The sequence below is a fragment of the Dipodomys ordii genome, unplaced genomic scaffold (genome assembly GCF_000151885.1).
Source record: "Dipodomys ordii isolate 6190 unplaced genomic scaffold, Dord_2.0 Scaffold40, whole genome shotgun sequence".
NCBI lineage: Eukaryota > Metazoa > Chordata > Mammalia > Rodentia > Heteromyidae > Dipodomys > Dipodomys ordii.
The window spans coordinates 13,654,657-13,680,683 of record NW_012267256.1 but is presented as its reverse complement, the minus strand read 5'-3'; the positions used below and the strand labels follow the sequence as shown (position 1 = coordinate 13,680,683).

The following is a 26,027-nucleotide window of genomic DNA, read 5'->3' as shown; positions in this document are numbered from 1 at the left end:
CTCTTCAGCTCAAGGTGAATGCTCTACTGCTTGAGCCACAGCACCACTTCTGGTTTTCTGATGGTTTATTGGAGATAAGCGTTTCATAGCCTTTCCTGCCTGGGCTGGCTTTGAATCATGATCTCAGCCTTTTGAGTAGTTGGATCATAAGCGTGAGCTACCAATGCCAGGCTTTTTTAACTTGCCTCTCGACATCCTTGTAGTCTGCAAACCTTTTGTGACCATAATAAGCATGTAGCATGTTTCTTGAAAATGGAGGAAGATTTAAAATTAACTCTACCTAGCTGTCTCCAACTTAGCATTAAAACCTGAAAGAGCCTAAATACCAACTTTGATTCTTCCTCTCCCCAAATGCATTCCCATTTCATGAGTCTGTGGGTCTGTGGAAAAGATGTAAGTCAAATCAGTGCCATCCCTTTGCCTTAGTTCATCTCACATAGAATAACTTGCTGACTTGTCTCTCCACATCTGATCTTGCCCATCTACCATTTTCCACCCTACCTCATCAGCACGCCCAGAACCTTTCCTATGTAACACAAGAAGTGCATTTTATAATAGAAATCACTTCATCTCTTTGCTGCTCACGTTCTTTGTCAGTCATCCCTGGAATAGAATCCAGGCTTCTGTTCGTGTTGTAATAAACCTCTATGGCATGGTCTCACCCAAATTCACCTACTGGGGCGAGTTTTTCTCATCTCCTGCAGCTACACTTGCCTTAAACAGTGACTCATTTTTACTTCAGGGCCTTTACACTTCGCTCATCTTAAAAACCTGAAAAGCAGCTGCGTGCTGGTGGCTCACTTTCGTAATCCTCACCCATCTGGAGACTGATATCTAAGACGAAGGATCGAAACCAGTGGGCAGGAAAGTCTGTGAGACTCTTTATTTCCAATTAACCACCAGAAAATTACAAGTGGAGCTACGGGCTCAAAGTAATAGAGCATTAGCCTTGAGCACAAAAGCTTAGGGACAGCACCCAGACCCTGAGTTCAAGCCCCATGACGAATTTCACTAGAAGGTGTCAAGATTTAAACCTTCATTTCATGTGTCTACTCAAATGCTGCTTTTTCAGACAGGCTTTTCTGACCAATCTGCATCAAACTTCCCTTAGCCAGCTTCACTCTGTTGCTAACTTGGATGTTTCTGTTCATCTTATCAACTCTTAGATCACACTATTTTTTCCCCTATGGATTTCTTTTTATCATTCTGCCACATTGGCAGCTTCCTGGGAATAGAAACCATGTGAGGTATTCCCAGCCCCCATGTCTCCAAGCTCCTAAGAGTATGTAGGCAGTTTTATGGAATTCATGGCAGGGGTGAAGGGGAGAATGCTATTATAGTTCCCTTACAACTTCTAGAAATGTCAACCCTGGGCATTTGACTGCAGTTTTTCCATCTTCGTGTACTTCTTCTAGTTACTTCCTGGGAAAGGCGGGTAGCGTTGCTGTAGTCTCCATATGCATCTTGATTAACAAACAGCTTGAGTTGTGGTTCTAGGGCTTTGTTTTTCACATCAGATTATTTTCCATGTGTTTTTCTTATTTTAAAAGGCATTGTTTCTTCATTTTAGCTTAATTATACACACCTATCACAAACCAACTATTCGGATGTCTGTAAGGAGAACTGTTTTTTTTTGGGGGGGGGGACTCTGGTCGTGGGGCCTGAACTCTGGGCCTGGGCGCTGTCCCTCAGCTCTTCAGCTCAAGGCTAGTGCTCTACCACTTGAGCCACAGCGCCACTTCTGGCTTTCTTTTTGCTTATGTGGTGCTGAGGAATCCGAACCCAGGGCCTCATGCATGCAAGGCAAGCGCTCTACCACTGAGCCACCTTCCCAGCCCAGGAGAACTGTTTTTTAAGGGCCAAATAACTTGGCTTCTGAAAACCAAATCAACCATCTTTCTCATCTCTCCCCCCATTTCAAACCAGTCCACCTCATGTTAAACTCAACATGTTTATTTTTTAATCCTCCTGGATTTTCTGTCAGGAAAGTGAGTCATGACAGTTAGAAGGATACTTGGGGTAAATGGAATGTGTTCTCTTGCAACCTCTCCTTTGGTGAATTAATGTGAAGAATCAGTAGGAGGTTTATGGTGTTATTCAGACTTGTCAGAATGATTCTTCAGCAAGTCTTATAAAGTCAGACTTGCCAAGACTAAAGCCCTAACGCCCATGCTAACCTGAGTCCAGGCATCACAAACTCCATATTGCCTTCCCTGTGACACAGAACAGGCTACTTGAAGGAAAGATTCTACTTCATGTTGTAAAGATGTGTTGTTACAAATCAACATGCTCCTCCCCTTGCCTATGAAGCAGGAATGTGGTAGAAACTTAGCTGCTAGGAGACTATACCCTTTTGCAGCTGAAACACTATTTAATTATTAGTGGACACCATTAAGATGAGCAGAAACCAAAAGGAAAATTCTTCATTTGCAACAACTAAGAATGAACTCTTCTATTTGGGCTTACAAATGGTACCAAATTGGAAGCCAAGTTCAATCAACTACTAGTGTGTTCAACAATGTGGCTTTTCAGGAGCAATGATCAACATTACTTGAATACTTACCTCTGCCTATTACTGGATGAAGATTTTTAAATATGTGCCGTTTCTTCTAGTTTTTTTTTTTTCTGTAGTGAAACGTTGAGTCTTATCTTCAATAGCATGTGCAGAATATTCCTTTATATACAATAGTAACCTGACATCATGAAGATTAAATAAAAAGCACATCTAAACAGCATGTGCCATTACTGACTAGCAGTGATTCTTGTAAAATCCATGGATTACACTGACTTTTGAATTTTCCAGGTGCTCAAAAACACCTGGCTCAGTTGGCAAGAATAACGTTTTTGAACTTAGTTCTTAAAGATCTTTTGGTATCTTCAGGAAACTCATGTTTGCATTTGAAACCAGGAAATGAGTGTGGGGTAGTATATATATATATATATGTAATATATACCTGTGCCTCCCTTACTCATGTTTGGCCAAAAACCCTTTTCCCTCAATTTTCATGTGGCATCCTAATGTCACTCTCTTGTGAATGTTTTTCTTTCATCTAATGCGTTCTGTTGCAAAACAGATTGAACATTGTATCAGACACCATGCTGAACAAGAGAGATATTCTTCCCTTTGCTGCAGGACTATGAGTTAATCCCTTTGTTTAGCTGCTTGTCGCAGCCCAAGGGGGTGATATTATTACAGAAACTTTCTTTTACAATAGCAGATTTTATTTTTCTTACATCAAATGTTCATGACTACTGTGGATAACTTTGTTTTGATTAATGGGTTTTTGAAAAGAAGACCTAACAGAATCCGCTTTTATTTTCTTTTCCCCCTTCATCACATCAGATTCTGAAACCAGTGACTGAGTCACAACCAATTCTATAGTCAAAATAAACCCCAGAAAACGTCAGCTCTTGATCCCAAAGTGTTCCTCTCTCTGACATACTCTAGATGTTCTCCTTATCTTCCTTTTCATTTCCATAGCAATTCTCTGGGCATTATTTTAGCATTTACTTGGAAAATAAATAATACACTTCTTTGTCTTGGGTATTGATACCTTGTTTGTTTTGTTTTCTTGACTTACAACCTACTGCATATACCCAGTCTAGATCACTTTTTCTATTCCCAGAATTGCAATATGTCTCTTCCCCTGCCCCCCCTTCTCTCCCTATAAACATATATATACATATATGTATGTGTATCTTGTGGTCATTTCAGCAGTAACTGCTTTTATAGTTCTCATTTTCTCATACTCGGCTTAGGTGATCTTTTCTTTTTTTCTTTTTCCTTAGGGCCTGAACTCTGGGCCTGAGCACTGTCCCTCAGCTCTTCAGCTCAAGGCTAGCGTTCTACCACTTGAGCCACAGCGCCACTTTCAGCTTTTTTCTTTTTTGCTTATGTGGTGCTGAGGAATCGAACCCAGGGCCTCATGCATGCAAGGCAAGCATTCTACCACCGAGCCACCTTCCCAGCCCTTTTCTTTTTTCTGTTTAAATTATCTTTCTTTCTTTTCTTTCTCCCCCTTCCTTCCTTCCTTCCTTCCTTCCTTCCTTCCTTCCTTCCTTCCTTCCTTCCTCCTTCCTTCCTCCTTCCTTCCTTCCTTCCTTTCTTCCTTCTCTCTCTTTCATTCTCTCTCCTTCCTTTTCTTTCCTTTCTTTCCCTCCCTCCCCTCCTTCCTTCCTTCCTTCCTTCCTTCTTCCTTCCTTCCTTCCTTCCTTCCTTCCTTCCTTCCTTCCTTCCTTCCTTCCTTCCTTCCTTCATTCTCTCTCCTTCCTTTTCTTTCCTTTCTTTCCCTCCCTCCCCTCCTTCCTTCCTTCCTTCCTTCCTTCCTTCCTTCCTTCCTTCCTTCCTTCCGCTTGAACTCAGGGCCTGGGTGCTCCCCTTGAGCTCTTTTGCTCAAAGCTGGCACTCTACCACTTTGAGTCACAGCTCCACTTCCAGTTTTCTGGTGGTTAGTTGGAGATAAGAGTCCCATGGACTTTCCTGCTCACACTGGCTTTGAACTGCGATCCACATATCTCAGCTTCCTGAGGAGCTAAGATTATAAGTGTTACCCACCATCACCCGAAGAAGTGATCATTTTTGAATCTTGGTCTTATTTAACTTGCTGCATTATTTGCAGTTAGTATTGGCCCAGCCTTTCACAAGCAGACAGGGGCCTGAAACCTTTCCAAAGGAGGGATTCGGCTCTTTGTTTAGAGACCACGTCCTCAGACACACATAGAATAGAGCTCTTCGCCAGCTTTGGTCCTGTCCAGATGGACAGTTTTGCAATTACCCACACTTCCCAGCGGCCGTTTCTTCGTTACTGAAAGCTGGTCTTGATTGTCCCAGAAGCCGAATTCAATTTGCAGTTCCCCCAGTAACGTGCTGTGATTCATTTGGGGACAAATCTGGATTGAACTGAGTCCAAGTGTCTCTTTTGTGAAGCAGAAGGGAGGTCTTAAGTAGATACTATAGTCACCCATATGAGTCAGCCAGGAATTCATGAAGTGATTCATAAATGGTTATAAAGACCACGAAAGTCTACTAAAATGGAGCGCTGTCCAGCTATACAAAGTGGGGTATTATCATTGTTTTTTTTTAAGATGTTAAATCAGATGTAAAATCCGTAAAACTGTGCTTTTCTTTTTTTAGGTTTTGAAAAGGACTCTTTCCGCCCCCTCTGCAGTTGACCCACTGCTAAAGCTATTTCTCATTGATTAGTTTTCACAGATGAATTTTAAAACCTCCACAGATGATACCCCACAATTCCTTGGAGAAATAAAGAAAAAAAATCCGCCCCAAATCCATGTAGACCAGTTTGTATCCATTATTTCTCCTCCTTGGCAACAAATCAATAATATTTTTGTGTGTGAATACAATGAAGCAAGCTGCTCTAGTGCGTTCTCCTTTCTTTGTGAGGTCCATGTGTCCAGTGGAAGAAAGAGTATGGGGGGGGGAAGGGGAAAAGCTATCCAAATCCCATACCAACCCACATTTAATCTAATTGATCATGTAAACACGTAAGTTCCTCTTTTTCAAAGTGTTAACTACCCAGAGCAGTGCTAAAACCCAGTTCCACGTTGTTGGCTGGAACTCCAATATATGTATGTAAAACACAAATGAAGAAAAGTAGTAAGTGTGTAGGACACAGACTTGTCTTACAGAATGGCCTTTTAGGAAATTTTGTTTGAAGAAATGAACTTACAAGGTAACAAATACTTCGGGCTTATAGACAGGGAAGACCAATGGATATATACCCAGAGTTCACCAAAGTAAATAGACAGCATTTGTCAGATTTTGTTGGCATACACACACACATACACACACACACACACACACACACACACACATATGTATATGATATGCGGTCCATCAGTTTATGATAAGGATTAAAATCTCACATGTCCTTAGGAGAATTTTACCATTCCCTCTGCACTTAGTTGCTTTGCATTCCAGAAGGTATTTCTTACCTTACTGAAAATGATGTCTGAACAAGTAGCTTTACCAATTGGGACAAACATTACACCTTTCTGGATCTCTTTCATTCCTCGATAAAAAGTTGTGCTGTAGTCACCCTCCAGCTAGAACACTGCAGGATTATCTCCATTTACAGCATCAGTGCCCTCCCTTGAGAAATCTGGTACCAAGAAATTAGACCTTTCTCTGAACCTTAGATTTCATTTCTGAATAGTCAGATGGAAATGAGTCCTGATGCATTTTGTTCTTAAGAACTCGGCAGATATTCTAATACAGTTGTGGGGGAGGGCAGGAAACTTTGTACAGCATTCAAGACTGGATTAATGTAAGAAGGGCTTTAGCAGGGTGCCAGTGGCTTATGCCTGTAATCGTAGCTATTCAGCTGTCATCTGAGGATCTCGGTTCAAGCCAGCCCAGTCAGGAAAGTCTGTGAGATTCTTATTCCAGTTAACCACCAGAAAACTGGCAGTGGTGTTATGTCTCAAAGTGGTAGAGCATTATCCTTGAGCTGAAGGATAGTTTCCAGGCCCTGAGTTCAAGCCCCACAAATGACCAAAAAATGGGAAGGGGACTTGAATGTACTCTGTATTTACATCAATTATTATTCTATTGTTTATTGTTCTCCACAGCATTAATTTCTTCTAGCTGAATACATACCTTGCCTACTTAAATGTGTTTGTTGCTTGCTTGCTCTCTTCACACTAAAATAAGTCCCACAACTCCAAGGACCCATGTCCTTTGTTGCTCTATCTCTAGTGCTGAACAACAGTGCCATGAACTTCCTCAATGCTCAATAAATATGTCCTGAATAGATAAGTAAATATTCTACCATACTTCATAGTCGCCAGTGACAACTTTTATACTTGAAACTGAAGTTTGGCGAATTTACAGAATTTATTCAAGATTACCCAGACCAAAAACAATAGAGCAAGATTCCAGTCCACATGGGTCTGACTTCTTGACTTGTCTTTATCCATCCACCTCTCTCCCCTTCCATTCACATTGTTTCTGCATGCCATGCCTAACTGTTTTTTCAACTGGCTTGTGACTTCTTGTTCCAGAAAATGCTAGCGTGGAGTTTTGCATTTCCAGGGAAGGGGACCATTTTGACTTTGGCCCACTCCATTACACAGCTGGGGCGCTTGGTGCTAGCAAAAGTGGGGCAGGGAAACAAGAGGAGGGGCTAGATGCAAAGGAGTGTTTCTAACGGATTGTCTCAGAGCATCAGCTGTGTTCTGAGGTGGAGACAAATGTTTGCAGAAACATTTGAAATCTCCCCCTACGAAGTGTCTTTTATGAGCCTTTAAACCTCCTCCACCCTCCCATTTTTTCCTTGGCAAACCATTGCTCAGCCCATAAACTCCCCCACTGAGAGAGTAAAACGGAGTTGACTCAGGTCTCTGGTTTGCTTTTTGGTGCTCCATTTCTGGTAAGCACAGATTTCCACCACCATCACCACCATCCCTGTCTGTGGTCTGCCACTTGACATAGTCTTCTATCTCATCAGGAAGAGACTAGCAGGCTGGATAGCATGAAATCCTCAAAATGTCCACAGCAGGTCTGCACTGGTCCTGAAAATGGTGCCAGAAGGTCTTCTTCCTGACTCTTAGACATAATTAAAGTCAGAATAAATTACAGTGATGTTACCTTGGCCTGTGATAATAAGGGAGTGAGATTTTTTCATAGGACTGAACTGGTCAACAGCTACAACTTCTGCTTGCATTCACATTTTTAAGATTTATTTTAGCATGAAAACTTCCTTTAATTGAAAAAATGCTGTGCTTTCTCAGTAGAATATTCAGAACATATTCATTTTGCTATAGGTTAAAGAATATAAGGGTTGAAGCCAGGTGCCAGTGGCTCAGGCCTGTTATCCTAGCTACTCAGGAGGCTGAGCTCTGCCGTTCAAAGCCAGCCTAGGCAGGAAAGTCTGTGAGACTCTTATCTCCAATAAACCACCAGAAAACCAGAAGTAGTGCTGTGGCTCAAATGGTAGAGTGCTAGCCCTCAGCTGAAGAGCTAAGGGACAGCGCCCAGGCCCAGAGTTCAAGGCCCACAACCGACAAAAAAAAAAAAGAATATAAGGGTAAAAAATACCTGCAGATTCCCAGAAAATAGGATTTTGTAGCTCTACCCAACCTTAAGCCTTAATAAGAAGGAGCTTTTTATTCATTTGCTGTTTGCTTTTGCACTAAATGGTCTTAGACTTTTCAGTTTCCTGCATTATTTTAGGTTCTTCTATTGCTTTTTTTGTCAGTGGCTGTTTGAAGCACCTACCAGCCCCATCTCTAACAGTGGGACTGTTTGTCACCTTTTCAACCCCTCTTCTGTTCGCTCCTCTCATTTTAATTTGCTGTTGCCACTCTTCCAGGAGCTGGTTAACCTGAAATCAAATGTATTAAAGATTAAACTGAAAACAATAAGTTGTAAGATTTTTTTCAATAATTTGTTACATAGTGTCTTTAGGCAATAACAAGATTATTTCTGTCATACTTTAAAATCAATTTGTCGGTCATGGGGCTTGAACTCTGGGCCTGGGCGCTGTCCCTCAGCTCTTCAGCTCAAGGCAAGTGCTCTACCACTTGAGACAGAGCTCCACTTATGTTTTCTGGTGATTTTTTTGGAGATAAGTCTCATAGACTTTCTTGCCCGGGCTGGCTTTCAACTGTGATCCTCAGATCTCAGCCTCCTGAGTAGCTAGGATTACAGGCATGAGCCACTAGCCCTAGCTTTTAATCCTACTTATAAATTCACTTATATGCTAGACTTTTTAAGTTATAAATTCTCTTATTTGTTAGTTTATTATTCATTTATTCTCTTATTCATAGCAATTGCATGATAACAGTGATCACTTCTTAGTACGTTTCATTCCTCTGTAGATGTAAAAGTTAAAACTTTAATGCTGGTTTCTTTTCAGATCAAAGCCTACTTTATGTACACATGTAATCTCTTAGAAGAATTTAAGCTTTAAGGCTACTTTATGTGAGGTAATATAACAGCTTCTGAAATTATATTGCCTTTAGGCCATATTATCTCATTTATTTCACTAACAAAAAATCCAATCTAAATTAACAAAAAGCAACCTGTAAAGGGGTGGGAGGCATAATGTTCCCAGGTCCCACTGTAACAATACTAAAGCCTTGGGGTTGTGTACCTACTACATTTTTAAATTTAAATAGTGTTGTTCTATATTGAATAATATTTGAGAGCTTGTTTGGAGGTTCTAGCAGGGGAGCGCAGCTACTCGTATACCCTTGACCGAAGACCCGTCCTCCTCTATCGGGGATGGTCGTCCTCTTCGACCGAGCGCGCAGCTTCGGGAGGGACGCACATGGAGCGGTGAGGGAGGAAGGGGACCCCCGCCTAGCCAGCCAGATCAGCCGAATCAACCCTGGCGATCAATGGGGTGACAGATGTCGCAGCCAGATCGCCCTCACATCCTTGAATAATATTTGATAGGCAAGTAATAAGGCCAGAGTTTGGAGTGGGAGAAAAAGAGGAAGGGGGTGTTATAGTGTTCCATAAGAAATGTACTTATTATCTTACTTGTGTAATTGTAACCCCTCTGTATATCAACCTGACAGTAAAAAAAGACCAGGATTTGGAACTTGAGCCAATGACTAGTTAAAGATGATTCGCAATTCCCACGTAACTGTATAGGATCATTCATCTATAGAGAATTTACAGACAGACAGACATGGTGTCTGCATTGTAAATGATTCCTGAAATGTTCAAATAAGTTTTGGCCTTTCACCTTTGTTCAGGCTTCCGCTTTGTAGTGCTAATAATGTTCATTGAACCCTTGGTTAGATCTTTCTAAATTATAGAACTGTAAGATTTTGCACTTTGGAGAAACTTTACCTCTTTTCCCTTTTTTTCCCCCACCTTTTGTACTCCATGATAATCAGCCGTGTTTGAGAGCCAGACTTACAGGTCTGGTTGAGATGGGGGATTGTGAAAGAGGATCCTCCTCCTCTTATCAATAGACTATATGAGGAATGAACTTGCCAAATGTTCCTCTTTGTTCCTTCAGTTCTCAACAGAAGGAAGGTAACTGAGGCACCAGAAGGAACTCAGAAAACCACGGAGAACATATTGCAATCTTTGTTTTGTGTTTCTTTGTTTTTGTTTGTGGTCAGTTGTGGGGCTTGAACTCAGTGCCTGGGCACTGTCCCCAAGCTCTTTTGCTCAATACTAGCACTCTATTACTTTGAGCCACAGCTCCACTTCTGGTTTTCTAGTAGTTAATTGGAGATAAGGGTCTCACAGGGGTTTTCTTGACTGGCTGGCTTCGAACCATGCTCCTCAGATCTAAGCCTTCTGAGTAGCTAGGATTACAGGTGTAAACAACCACCACCAGATATGTTGTAATCTTTCATTCTGAAACAAGGAACTAAAACTAGACAATCCAAATATCTTATTCCTTTGCTCCTCACCCCCCTCCTCAACACAATAGAGACATCAGGAAAAACTGATGTCTTGGGACCCAGGGATTAGAAGGCAGTGTAGATTGCCTTCTGCACCAAAGTCTGTTATTCTGTGATTTCTCATTCTTCCCGTACAACCTCAGAGCAACTTAGGACACACCTGAAGGACACATGGCTTCTGGAAATAGCTTCCTTGCAAGGAAACCTAGCATATGCATTTTACTACATGTTCTCAGGGCAGTGCCAAGATGCATCTGCTTTGTTTCCTCTGGTGGTCAGTCAGCACATCTTTGCAGGGTAACTCCACTTTAGATGATGTGCTTAGGAAAACACACATTTGCTTAGCACAGCTCCCTTAATTCCTGCTCTCCTTATGTAGAGTGAAAACATAAGAGATCTGAGAACTGACCTCCTTACCCAGCTGCTTTCCTTATGCCTCCACTGCCCGCTGTACTTTACAAGACCAGATCTCCCTTTATGATTTCTCCTTACAGTCTCATCAGACTTCCTAGCAGAGATGGGAAAACAAAAAGAAACTGAACATTTTTGTCCCCTACTTTTTTACTCCTGCAACACAAATAGAGAAAGCTGTGCCTTATTAGATATTCTGGTTCCGGATATTTTGAATTACTTCATGAACTTGATGGTTCATCTTCCCTTTTTTTTTTTATCATCTATCATCTTTCACAAAAGCCCCCACCAAATGGAGTTGCTTGTTCCTGTGAAAGAGATGATGTAAACAGATGGCGACCTCTATGCGAGAGAGCTTGTGTTTCCACACAGTGTTAAAAAGAGCTCATTAAGTTTCAGTTTAATAGTCTTTTATTCGGAGGTGGGGGATTAAATAATTCATTATTCACTTATTTTTAACCCCATCTGATTCTGATGCTTCATTTCACTGCAATCACTCATGGTAGCCCCTGATGAACTGGAAAACAAAGTATCATTTGGCTTCTCTGTGCAGTGTCTAGCTGTACCATTGTTTTCACAATGACACCTGTGCTTTGGTGTTAGCAAGAATAGACTGGCTACTTGAGAGGTGAAGATAAGGGTATTGTAGTTTTAGGCCCGCCTGGATGTAAAAGTTTGCAATACCCCATCTCAGCCAGTGGCTATTTGGTGGTGTACAACTGTCATTCCAGCTGAATAGAGGGGAGACCTATTGGCTGGGTCCAATGGTATATGTTTTGTCATTCCCAGCATCACAGTGATTCACAAGTAAAATGATCACAGTCCTGGCGTAAAGGGAGACCCTGTTTAAAAGTATCTACTGTATGCCGGGAGCCAGTTGTTTATGCCTGTAATCCAAGCCACTCAAGAAGCTGAGATCTAAGAATCAAAGTTCGAAGCAAATTCTGTGAGATTCTTGACTCCAATTAACCACTGAAAAGTTGGAACTGTGATTCAGGTGGTGGAGAATCAGCTTTGAGCAAAAGAGCTCAGGCCCTGAATTCAAACCCCAGGATCAGGAGGGAGGGAGCCAGGGAGGGGGGAAATGGAGAAAGAGTCTCAAGGTGTGGCTCAAATGGTAGAGTCTTTGCCTTGCAAGCTTGAGGCCCCTGAGTTCAAGTTCCAGTGTTGCCAAAGAAAAAAGAAAGGATAAACTGTCATTTTAAACCCAGTGGTTCAGATCTCGCCAGCTTTCCCTTAAAATCAAACGAGCAGTGTAGTATCCCAGGTCACGGAGTGATTTCACCTTGTTTAAATACATAAATTGTGGCTATCGCATTTACTACAAAAGATGTCCTACATTGCCGTCACTCGGCTCCATTAGGAGTGTCCTTTGCCAAGCACCCGAACCCATGTAGACCTCCTGGGTTCTGGGTTTTGAGCCACACTTGACCTTTGAGGTTTAAGTTAATTTATTCTTGGAAAAAAAGAAAATGTATTGTTTAAAGAGAATAAGAATTACAGAGGGTCATAAGAAAGAGTTGTAACACTTCTTGGACCTCAGACATGTTTTACAAAACAAAATGTTTATGAGCTAAGTGTAAATGATTCAGAAACATACGGATTAAATTCCCCTGAAATGCCAGTGGATTTAAAAACTAGCAGGGGGAAAAAAGGCCTGACACAGATACATTTTGAATTTCACCAAACCTAGAATCTTTTTTTTTTAATGGAAAACCTATTCATTTGTTTATTAAACAATTTTTACAGGATATATTTGAGGTATAGAGCATCATGTTATGGAACACATATAGAGGGTAAAGTGATATTAAGTGAATCAGATTAACATTTTTTTGCTATCTCATCTTTGTTTTAAATACATTTGTTATTGTAAAGATACTGTACAGAGGGGTTACAGTTACATGAGCAAGGTAATGAGTATATTTCCTATCCAGCATTGTTACCTCCTTTGTTTTTCCCTTACCATCCCTTCCCTCCCACCTCCATAACTACACTCCTCCCTTCTTCCCTTCCCCCCCCCCCGCCTAAATTGTAAAGTTCATTTTTCAATATAGTGTCTTGTACATCTCATTGTTACAGTGGGTCAACCTGTATCCTCATTTAAGCATTTTGTTTTTTCCCTTCCCCTCCCCAAGCTAAAGAAGTGTATATACAAGATGCAGGGCACTGACATCAAATACAGTGAAAACAGGGGTTATACCATGGGGGAGGAACATACGAAGAAAAAAAAATCACATTATAAATACATTAGGAACAAGAGCAAGAAAGAGAAGACCACTTGTGTGAAGTTGAAGAAGGCTGACAAACCCAGACTTTGACTGAGTTTTTCTTTGTGGGTATTTTTTCTTCCCTCAATATCTCAACCAAGAACTCATTGGTTAGAATTATAGAGGGAGATCCTGAAGGCGTTTTTAAACAAAAGGCTGGTTCTCACTTGTGTAGAACCAGAATCGGGCCTTAAAATTGGCTTGGGAGCTGGGCACCTGTGACTCACACTTGTAATCCTAGCTACTTAGGAGGCTGAGATCTGAGGATCACAGTTTCAAGCCAGCCTTAGCAGGAAAGTCTGTAAGATTCTTCTCTCCAATTACAAAACAAACAAACAAACCCTGAAAATGGCACTGTGGCTCAAGAACACTAGCCTTGAGCAAAAGGAGCCCAGGGGCTCAGGCCCAGAATTCAAGCCTTAGATCTGGCCAAAAAAAAAAAAAGGCTTGTGAGCCAGATGCCAGTGGCTCACACCTGTAATCCCAGCTACTCAAGAGGCTGAGATCTGAGGATTTCAGTTCAAAGCCAGCCTGGGCAGGAAAGTCCATGGGCCTCTGAGCTCCAATTAACTAGCACAAAGTTGGAAGTGGAGCAGTGGCTCAAATGGTAGAGCACCAGTGTTGAGTAAATAAGACATAAGCTAAGGAACACACCCAGGCTTTGAGTTCAAGATCGAGTACCAACACAAAAGAAGACGAGGAGCAGGAGGAGGAGGGGGGAGAGGAGGAGGAGGAGGAATTATTATTGGCTGTGGAAAGTCTGTCATTGTTCCTGCCACTTTATCATATTGCCTATTATAATTTTGTCTTCTCAGATTCGCCCCTCCTGCTCTCTCACCTCACCATATCAGTCCCCGGAGAGTTCCAGCTCCCTCCTCAGCCCTGCAGAGAACACAGCCTTCCCATACCCAGCAGTCCCCAGGCGCACACCTGAAGTCCTATCAGCCAGAGACAAGCTCTTCTTTTCAACCAAATGGTATCCACGTCCAAGGTAAGTGGGGAACTGGAAGTTGCTGTAATGTTACAAAGTGATGGTGTGCTGTGGTTGCTTTGTAGAGATTCTGCGGAGCACTTGCGGTTTTCAAAGGTTCTGTTAGACATCAGACTTAAACATTCAGGATTTTCTACTAAAACTTCAGACTTAACAGGCATAAAAATCTTATCGTATTTCCTTCACTTTGCCCTAAAATAGCATGACTTGATGACATAGTTAATAATTGCCCAGTCAGCCCAAGCAATGCTCCATTTATGGACCCATTGGCTCTGAGACCTTAAGAATAGGCCCCAACATGTTATCCTGCCCCTGAACAATCAGCATCCCAGGAGAGAGAAAAACACAAGACACATTGTGTCCTTGCTTGGCTGTCCAGCCTAGATCTGTGTCCATTCCCACAATCCATATTCTCTCATCCTTTATACCTTAGATGAGTGACATCTACCCTAACTGGTCTGACACCTGCATGTTCCTGTTCTGTCTGTCACTCTGGTTATACCTTACCTCTAACTCTCTGATAGAAGTTCTGCTCACTCTAGGTAATCTTCCATGTTAGTCTGTAAGATTGATTCTAGTAAGATCAGAATTTTCTGACCTATCATCCTGTCTCTTAGAGGATAGGACACAGTCCATCCTATGTAGTCAGGAAACACAGATAGATTGTTATTGGGTACCTAGAGGAAGGACATAAGGAAACAGGAGAAATTACAATGCATCAATCTTATATTCAACATGGAACATGCTTGAATAAGTGCCTAGCTTGGTTTCTTTTTGTTTCAAGCTCATTTTGCCAATTCAGGCACATACCCTGGTACATTGTTGTGTAGGAAGTTGAAGTGCCTAATCATACAGATTCAAACTATCAAAGCCTTTAACGCCCTGGGCAGTCAGACTTTCTGTAAAAGCAGAAGGACCACCATCCATTAGTCTGTTTCAGCGTTTTCTGAAAAATAACTCCTCTATCTGCCTCTTGCTGATTCCTGGGTTGATTCCATATGGGTTCTAACTTAAACTTATTGGGTGGTTTCCCCAAGCCAATGTAAATTGGTGTTCACACCAAGTGTAAGTGTGAATAACTTGCCAAGATGGCAGCCGTATCAAGCATTGCTTTTTGGAACTAAACTTGGATAAGAGCCTCAAAGTAGAGGCCTGAGCAGCAAGGAGAAGGCAATGAGAAGTCAAAGGTCAGCTGAGGGAGGATAAACATTGAAAAGCTAAGGCCATTGGCTCTGGTTCAAAGTTTTATCCATTTCCTCATCTCTCCTGAGTAGACATATAATCTGTTTATTAATATTTACACGTTCACCAGTCTTTAGGCCTTTGGTAATTTCTACCTTCTTCTGTCCATAAATTTCTTCTTAAGCTTAAATTATGTAATTACTCAACAAGACATATTTCTCTCTTTTTTTTTGGTTGGTGGTGGGACTTGAACTCAGGGCCTGGGTCACTATCCCAGAACTCTTTTGTTCAAGGCTAGCACTCTTACCAATTTGAGCTGCAGTGCCACTTCCCGTTTTCTGGTGGTTATGAGGAGATAAGAATCTCACAGACTTTCCTGGTTGGCTTTGAATCACAATTCGAAGATACCAACCTCCTGAGTTGTTAGGATTACAGGTGTGAGCAACCAGCACCCTGCTAAGAAATATTTCTGCTATACACATAATGAGTACTGGGAGCCACACAAAGTAAGTTCTCTTTAGGTAAATGGCACCCTCTTCCAACACAATCAAGGAACTTATATGACATGGAGGTCACGTGTGCCTCTGGGTGATAAACCCACCTGTACCCCTCTAGCAAGAAGCTAGGTAGCAAGATGTGGGCTTTCTGGATACAGGTAGCAGGTCACTGACTCTTAAGACACATTTTTTGTTTTATGTTTTTTAACCTTTACCTTTTAACATTGCCAAAGTCTGGGCTTACTTCATAGTCAAATAGCATCCTATAATTGGTAGTGATTTTTTTCTTTATGTTGCAATATTGAATAAGGGAGCGTTTCCAGTCAATGGTCCTAGAGCCAGTGAAATGTACCTGCTTTGATTACAATGAAATTAAGCTCCCTGTAGAAAAAAATGAAAAAGAATTCAGTAAAATATTAACAGTTTTGGGATCAGGGTGGCAGAATAATGAATAGGTGGTTGCCTCTTTTTCCTTCCTTCTGCTTTCTAATAAAAATTGGAAAAGGGATTTCAGAATGAGACCAATTTGAATTTAAGTATCAGTTAACTAAATGACATAGCCCTGGGAAATTACTGAATTTCAGTTCATATTCCTAGTATGGAGAGTTTTATACACCCTCCATTATAAGCACACAGTAGGAGCTTACTTAGCTAATTCTCTTCCATCTACTCCCTTCTCTTTTTTATTAGACTATTTATGAACAGAGTGGGCACACAGTAGGAACCTATTTTAATTGATATTCTTCCATCTACTCCCTTTCTATTCTTTGACTCTTTATGAGCAGAGATTTTGATGGTAACCCGCAGCAAGCACAACATTAGTGCAGAGTATGCATTTCATATTTATTTACTGAATTGACTCATTGGCATGTTCTCATTTGGCAAATGCATAATGAGGGACAAATGGAATATACTCATATATGGAATATACTCATATTATTTTGGTAAAATACTGTTTTTTTCACCTTTCCCTTTTTGTAGTTAAATAAATAATGGATCTGTTGTCCAAGTGAAATTGAAAACATTAAACTTTTTTTCCCAATGGTTAAACATTCCTATGACCAATGACAAGCTACTAATATTGGTCTTAAATTCGATTCAGGATATAGTTAGACAAATTGTGCATCCTGCCTCTCTCCAGGAAGATGGTGAGTGGGGGCTGGATGAGCTTAAAAAAGGAACGCCACTATATTAGCCACTGGACCATTGATTACTAGGAACTAAGAGACAGGGTCTAGAAGTCTTCATTTTTATCCAGCAGATTTGGAAAACTGTCATTCTAGAGCCTTCTGGGCATGGACATTTTTCATCAACTATTCTTTAGGACAAAGACAAAATTTATTGGCTCTTTTTATTCTCCCGATAGTAGGTAGAGGTGATAGAGAGATATTTTCATTATATTTTTAGAGATGGAAATGAAGACTGTAAACATAAAAAATGTCTAAGCATCTCTGTCTTGACCAAGTATCTGATAGTTTTTTTTTTTAAATGGTGCTGATACTGGGGCTTGAACACAGAGTCTCATGCTCTCACTCAACTTTCATGCTCACAGTTAGCATTCTACCACTTGAACTATGCATCCAGTTTGGCATTTTTTTGGCTCATTGGAAATAGTTGCTTGTGAATTTGTCTGCCTGTGCTGACTTTGGACTTTGATCTTCCAGATATCAGACTCCTGAGTACCTAGGATTATAGGCATGGGACACTCATACCCGACTGTAATAGGCACCTTTAACAAGAGGCCCACATTTCCAAGTCACATTCTTAAATAAGCTTGAATCTAAGTGGAATACATACAAATAAGTGGGTGTTTACATTTTTTCCAGGAATAAATGTAGGTGCCTATAGGTTGATGCTGTTGCATTACATGGAGCCATAGCAGGCCTGAATTCAGAGCAGCTTTGGTCTTACAGATGAAGAAGAAATGAAGTTCGTTGAGTTGTATTAATCATGCCATTAATGATAATGAGATCAGACATTGTATGCGCTGGGTATATATATATTTGTGTGTGTGTGTGTGTGTGTGTGTGTGTGTGTGTGTGTACGTGTACATACAGAACTGTGAATCTTTACAAGCGTATACATATATGGACTTTTTAGTCCTGGATTTCCTGTGACCCTGTTATTTTAAATAAACATTGTGAAAAACACAAAATTTTTATTATTATTATTATTATTATTTGTTGTTGTTGTTGGTCATGGCCTTGAATTCTGGGCCTGGGCACTGTTCCTGAGCTCTTCAGCTCAAGGCAAGCACTCTACCACTTGAGCCACAGTGCCACATCCAAGAACACAAAATTTGAAAAAAAATGTATATTGATAGATTGATAAATATTAAAAGCATTGATTTATCAGCCTTCTTCACCTCACTTTTATTCTTTCTATATCTCTTCATGTTGCCTTCACTAGTATGGAGGATGAGGTGTCCTTTTTCGTGTTGAAGGTTGATGGCACGTATTGGTTTCTATTTGAGTGACTTCTCTAAGATAACTTCTTAGTACATTTTAGGCCTTTATTTTTGATGTAAACACAAGGACACTCTAGTCATGTAAGCCTAGGTTTGGGTTTTTTTTTCTTTTCTTTCTTGTTTTGTCGATTCTCATGCCCAGGCAAGCTTTAAAATTTTGCCAGGATTAGTTGCCTGAGAGTTAATATTTGTGCATCTTGTTTTGGTGTTGTGGATAGTTTCTTTCTAAATGCCCTATTCACTCCAGGTTGTTCACATGCCATGGGAATTCTTAGAACAGCATTTTCACAACCTGCCTGCTTTTAGGCCCCTCTAGGAGAGGCCAAGTCAGTTAAGCAAATGTTCATTGGCCATCCTCTCTGTCAGGCAGACGTGAACGCCATTTAACCAGTGCTCTGCGATGCATGCAATAGTTGAAGGCATGACTCCCAATGTGTTCAGAGAAGGCTTTATAGAAAGGACACCTGAAATGTACTTTGAAGATAAATAGTTCATTGGGCAGGCTGGGTATGGAAAACCATTCCTGGTGAACGGGATCCAAAGGGCAGAGCAGAGGGAAGAAAACAAATAGCTTAGAGGAGAGCCACAGAGAATGTGTGTCCTACTGGAGTGTACAGGTTAAGGCACAAAATGGAGAGAAGGACACTGAATCACAAGGTCAACTTAGAAAGGGAGTTTTGACCACAGAACATTCTGGGTAGTGCTATACCATGAAGTCAATCTGGCATTTTAGGAAAATCACATAGAGCATTATACAGAGAACAGCATGAGATGGAGACAGTAAACTCTTAACTCATAGGGTTATAAGGGACTATTCACATAAAACACCCACACCAATCCCTTAAATAGAGTTCATTCTCTTAGATGCAACTGGTACCAAAGAGAGAATATCAAAATTATATGAAAGTGTGTTTGTTTGCACACAATCCTTCTTAAGGAAGCAGGGCTGGAATAATAAAAAGAAGGAAATGAAAAGCTCTTCAGCTGAGATGCTACATAGGCAGAAGCCCTTTCTGCTCTGTTGGAATAAAATTAGAAATGAGAACATCCCTGGGGTACCTGTTCAGGAGAGGTGCACCCCCAGACTTGTATGGCCCTGAGGTAGGAAAGATTCACCCCTCCATCTCATGCACTAGACTCAGCACCTATAGAAAACATTTTTCATTAGTTGTTTTGTACATGTTTAATGATCACTCAAAACCTTAGAGGCTGTTTTGTCTGACCCAAATCCTTCTTGAATATTCTGTTGCTGGCAGTAAAAGATTTCAATAGTCTGTTTCAGTCCTGGATTCCCAGTGAGCTGCTTATTTTAACTAAATAGTTGTGAAGAATACAAGATTTTCCCAAATTTATTTACACTAGGAACACTTCTGCTGGGGTTACTCTTTTTTTTAATAACAAAATGTCTAATAGGTAACCCTACATGGCAGAAGAGATGTCCCATAGAATCATCCAACAGTGCCCAGGCCTGCTTCACTTGCTTTGTTACTTCTTCCTAGACACAATAGGAACACTGGTATTCTACACATCGAGTGTCATTTTCAGGCAGAAAGAAGGTTCAAGGTGGACAAAAATAACTCAAGTTTGTCTTGGGAATACAAAAGAAGATATCAAGATTTTAAGCCAGTAGCCTTAGCTACTCAGGAGAATGAGCTCTAAGGATTGCAGTTCAAAGCCATCCTGGGCAGAAAAGTCCCAGTGAGATTCTTTTTTTTTTAATTGTGAAAATACCGTACAGAGGGGTTACAATTACACGGGCAAGATAGTGAGTACATTTCTTATCAAGCATTGTTCCCTCCTCTTTGTTTCCCCTTCCCATCCCTTCCCATCTACACGCCCCCCCACACACACCAAGGTTGTAAAGTTTGTTTTTCAACATAACGTCTTGTATATCTCATTGTTACAATGGGTCCACCTGTATCCCTATTTAAACGATTTGTTTTTCCCTTCCCCTCCACAAATTATACCAACATCAAATACAGTGGAAGCAGGGGTTATACCATGGGGGAGGGATTATGTCCAATTAATCTCTAAAAAAACAGAAGTAGAGGTGTATCTCAAAGTGGTAGAGTGCTAGCCTTAAGGAAAAGAAAAGATCTCAAGGATAACTCCTAGGCCTTGAATTCAAGCTGAAGGAAGAAAGGAAGGAAGGGAGGGAGGGAAGGAAGGAAGGAAGGAAGGAGATTTTAGTGCCTTCTTATACTTAACCAAACTGAAGCTCTGTTAATAATGCTAACATGATAGGCGTGCTGTCTGGAATGGTCTTCTGATCTGTAAAATGGTACCAGGACTACCAAGTTCACAGACAGATTGGTTCAGACTGTTTCTTGGGAAACAGAAGTCTGCCCTCATGAAATGCCCTTCAACTTCATTCTCATAGGTTTCTCTTACATTTCCACTGCTTCCTCTTACTTTTTTTTGTTTTTTTGTTCACCCCTCTGGGTGAAAAGATTTTCATCATCCATGGTCCAGTTATTAGATTTCATTAGGAAAACACCATGAGGTGCCCTCCTTCGTGTGGCCTGTTTGATATTACACAGCATCAGTGGGAAGTGGGGAGCTTCTCAGTCGGTCACAGCTGCTGTGGTGTCTAAGCTGTCTTTTTCCTGATTTAAATCATGTCCTGCCTGTGGATCTTGAAGAAGCAAGCCAGACAGTTTCCAGACAATGGTAGCATTTTCCTACCTCAGTATGGAGCTGTAAGCTTGTCAAGCTAGTTCAGATGGACTGCATGGGGGAAGCAAAGAGTTTCTAGCTCTCAACAGGCCTTAAAGAACAAAACACATTGTAAAGGGCTTGCCCAGCTCAGGAACCAAAGCATCTTTCAAACTATAGAAATCTTAGGAAACTGACGTTTAAATAGAAATGCCAAGGCAGATAGGAGTCCATCTAGCTTCTTCCTCTGTTGGCTATTTACTTGAAGTAATTGTCCATTGGAACTTTCCAGGAGGAGCTGTTTGGGTCATTGCCACACTGATCTCATTGCTGGAGATTTAGAGTGTTAAATCTTGAAAGATTACTCCTTTTTTTTTCTTAAAGCACATTTTAAAGACAATAAGCATACTCCTCCACAGGAAATTGAGTCACACTTGTAAATGTGAGGTTGTCATAATAAAAGGAAAGTCTAGAAACAGCCTTGCTTACCACTTGAGCATGAGTGGGTCACCATTTCTTGGAATCTCAGGAAGACATGTGTAATTGGTTATAAATCAACAGTGTTACTGACTCTGCTGGGAAAGTTGTGACATATTCACAAAAGAAATGAGCCAGTGCATACTCTTTATGCTGTTTGGCTGTTATCATCAGCACTCATAATCAGGAGTAATTTTCAGTATCGACCCTGAAGTTATTAATGCCTATAGATACTGGGGACTGATGATTAGATTCAGAGAAATCCTTAATTACTTTCATATACTTAATTACTACAAAATTACCCCAAGTTCCCACTTTACATAAGTAATACTTGATAAATTCTGACAGTGTGTTAATTCTAAAAAAAAAAAGATGTTAAATTTAGGTGGGTATGTGAGACGCACTCAACATCTTAACATGAGTTCTGTGGGAGGGATTTAAGGCAGTCACCTTAACTAGAAGAGCTGCATGAGAGATTGATTGTGGATGGCTGAACTGTGAGTAATCTGTATGTGTAACATAAATATCTAAAGGATCTTCAAGCAGCGGTGTGTGAGCACACACACACAAATGCAGATTAAGCCCATCCCCAAAATGTGCAGTAGGTATTTGATCAATGAGGATGTTAAAATGATTTGTTTAACATATCGTTGTTAAACCCTGAGTTTTCTTTGGACAAGGCAAGCGTCCTCCCACAATGCTTCCCACAGTTATGTGCTCAGAAAATGTGTTCCAATAAATAGGAAATAATAGAAAGAAGAAGGGAAAGATGTTTGGCTATAGCTTCTAGCTTGCTGGAGCCAGCCCTTAGCCAAATTAAGTGCAACACCCAAGTTTCCTGGGTTCATCTTTTTGTCTGAGTGCTTCCTGCCTATTTCCCTGCTTCCCCCTCTTTTGATTCACAGCGTTGACCACCTGCCTGGGATGTTGTACACTTGGAAATAGAATGAGGCAACACGCTGCCATCTTAAGGTACATTTAAAATAGAACCACTTTCCTGGGACTGTTTCCATATTAAGAAGATTCCTAATACATGGCTGATACCAACAGTTCAGCAGTGAAATTCTGGGCAGTTGTCACCATGTGGAAGTGGAATTTTAGGGATTCCCCAATGCCCATAAATACAAGTTCCTTAATTCCAAAGTATTTTCAGTTTCTCAAACGTTCATAACCATTAGGTTATATATTAGATTCCAGTTCAGATCTGCTATCTGCCTATCTCCAAACACCTTTCCTCTACTGACTTTTTCTATAACTCTGTTTCCTCCACAGTCACATTGGATATGTGACCAACTCCTCCTCCAGTAATATATTCAGAGATAATGTGATCAGTTCATTGTTATGCAGTATGTGTGATGTTTTTACAAACGTGTATACTGGGGAAACTTAATAAGCCTGACTTCTCAAACAAGCCTGACTTCCTGAAACCAGTTCTTAACCACAATAAAAATTCGTATTCAGGTTTTAAATTATGAAAGAAGAAATTAACCTGCTCTAGCTTTTAAGAGTTCTTACTGTGCCAGATATGGGTGGCTTACACCTGTAATCCTAGCTACTCAGGAGGCTGAGGTGTAAGGATTGTGGTTCAGTGCCAGCCAAGGTAGGAAATTCAATAAGGTTCTTGTCTCCAGTTAACAACCAGAAAACTGGAAGTAGAGCTGTGGCTCAAAGTGATAGAACATTAGCCTTGAGCAAAGAGTACAGGGACACTGCCCAGACTCCCAAGTTTGAACCCCATTAACGACAAAAAGAAAAAAATTAGTATTTGTATTGTACTTACAAAAGAATTTAAGTCTTCTCCTAGCCTATGCTTACCCCAATTCAGCTGCCCCAGGGTAATGATTATTCATAGAGATCTGTGAGCACTCTTTTGGACTAAGATGCTTACAGAAATAAAAGTGTGTCTATGTACATATACATGTATATATATACATTACATACATGTATATATATATATGTGTGTACACACATAGGCACACACATATACCTATAAATGTTCACATGTAATATGTAAATATATGTAGAGATATATATTCACATGCTCTGTCATAAAAATGGCATTAAATTCTGATTTTGTTGTATGACTCGTTTGGGTGTGTGTATGTGTGTGTGTATGTGTGTGTGTGTGTGAGAGAGAGAGAGAGAGAAAGAGAGTTCAAGGACTTGAATTCAGGGGCTGGGCACTATATACGAGCTTTTTTGTTCAAGGCTAGTTGCTCTACATCATGAACAATAGCTCCATTTCCAGCTTTTTGGTTCTTAGTTGTAGATAAGAGTCTCATGGACTTGCTCACCCATATTGACTTTGAAACACAATCCCCAAATCTCAACCTCTTGAGTAGCTGAAATAACAGGCCTGAGCTACCGGTTCTTGATATTCATTTGCTTTATAAATTAACATTTTTAAACATGCTTTTGCTTTCCAGGTCAATATACATAGATAAGTTCCTTTTTCCCCTCATGGTGACTTTCTCACAGACATCCTGTGTGTTTTTTAAATCAATTCCTCATTAATGGACATCCATATTTATCTTTATTTTGTTTCTAGCATTGCCATTGTTATTTTTCCATATTGATGTATATTATGTGTGTTGACCTAAACACTCAACAGACATGTATTGACCTCTTGCACAATTTTTCAAGGAATATTTCCTTTGTTTTTTTAACTTTATTTTCTTTTTGTCTTTACTTTTTTTTGGTACTGGAGATCGAACCGAAGGTAGAAGGTATTGCGCTTGCTACACAAGCCCTTTGCCACTGAGCTATATCCCAGCCCAAGAAATGTTTCTGAGGAGAAACTGCTGGACTAGTGGATGAACACATTCTAGAGTTGGACAGGAACTACCATGTTTCTTCTTCTCAATACTCTCACCAGCACCACACTGGAACGTGACATTACTTTCATTGTTGCTAGTTGGTTTGTACAGCAAAGATGGGTAACTTGTTTTAATTTTTCTCTAGCTAGTAATGTGATTGAACATCTGTTCATACTTTGATCAAACACTACAGGAAATTTTAGTAATCACAGGCATTATATATCAGGAACTACAACATGGGTTTTTGTAGTCCTTAGTTAATGGTTACCTTATCTTTGACTCTGAAAGTCTAGTTGTATCATTTGCAGGGTGGTAGTTCGTTTTCTTAATTCAAATTCAAAAACGTCTTGAGGAGAAGGAAACATCCAGGAAAAAAAAATCTTCATTGGTTATTCTAGCTTCTCTACCACCTAACTTAAAAATATATATGGGTGGGTGTTTAATGAACATTGTTGTAGAACTAGTGCTTTTTCAGTCATTGAGAGATGGAATGACAATTTTTCACAAGCAGTATATTGTTTGTAGTTGAAACTCATGAGGTTTGGCATCTGGTGATTAGAACTCAAAATCAATTAAATATTTTCTTTCGAACTATTTTAGGGGCTCTGTTGAACTCTTCAGGACGAAACATGTTAGCGACAATCTGTGCCTTTTAATTCTTGGGTTTTAAATTGAAGTTTTCTGTGTATATATTGTAAATAATTGATGGTTTAGAAAGAAAAAAGAAGTGAAGAACTGCGGGTGGAACTCCTTTAAAGAGGGAAAAAACAAAGACTCATGCATTAGGAATCCCAGAGTTACTGGTAGTAAAGCCACTATGTTAATAAAACATAAAACAAAAACAATGAAATGCTACAAGTCCCTTGATGTGCTCCCGTTCAGGTCATGTAGATTCAGCACCAGGGAGCAAAACAACCCTAGTTCCCTTAAAATTTCTTGCTGGTTTACTTAAAATTGTCAGTGCTCATTCTGATTACAGGAATTTTCCCTCTGTAACCAAACTGTTCTGACTAAACCCTCCATTTCATTCTTTTGCAAGGTCTTTAAAAACTAGACCTTCTAAGATGCAAGTCTGTAGAAATTTAAAAAAAAACAACAAACCTTTAGGCATTTTTCTAGGTCATTTAAATATAACCACCAACCCCTCCCTTCCTGCATTCTTTCATCAAACTTAACCTCATATCCACACATCTCAAAGCAAGTTCTCAAATTCCCTCATCATTATGGCCAAATGAGTGAGGAATTTTGAATTAGTCTAGTGATTACCCAAGGTGCTTTGCATATGTGGATATCAGCTGATTCAGCATTGTTTTAATCCGCATCAGTGAAATCAGTGGTAGTGCCTACACTGCTGTTACAATGTGTGTGTCACAAATAAACTTGTACAGACATAATTTTACATCAATACAAAAAACGCACCGAGTACACTATTTGTTGGATAGATACCTAACTCTTCATTATAATCTTGGGCTGAGAAAGGGAAATATATTATTAACTCTACTTCCTTAGAGATGAAGGTAAGATCAGTTGAGTAAATTTTTAATGTTAGAATAGTTTCTTAAAAGAGGTCAACATGTCTCTGGATGGGTTTAGTTGATCGATTCTACTGTCTGTTCTTTATCTGGCCAGGTTTAGTGACCTCTCTGACTCAGAAAATATGACTCAAAACATCAAACCTGGGGCTGGGAAGTTGGCTCGGTTGGTAAAGCGTTTGCCTTGCATGCCTGAGGCCCTGGGTTCAATTCCTCAACACCACATAAGCAAAAAAGAAAAAACCCGGAAGTGGCACTGTGACTCAAGTGGTAGAGCGCTAGCCTTGAGCTGAAGAGCTGAGGGACAGTGCCCAGGCCCAGAGTTCAGGCCCCACGACCAGACCCC

The 26,027-nt window shown here is 40.4% G+C and overlaps 1 protein-coding gene across 1 annotated transcript in view; it reads left to right on the top strand.

Moving 5' to 3' along the window:
- Positions 1–26,027, top strand: part of Glis3 (GLIS family zinc finger 3) — a 447,811-nt gene that overhangs the window by 401,645 nt on the left and 20,139 nt on the right. The window contains exon 9 of the mRNA XM_013018480.1: positions 13,880–14,055. Within this exon, the coding sequence (XP_012873934.1) occupies positions 13,880–14,055 (176 nt within the window). The remainder of the gene's footprint in view (positions 1–13,879; positions 14,056–26,027) is intronic.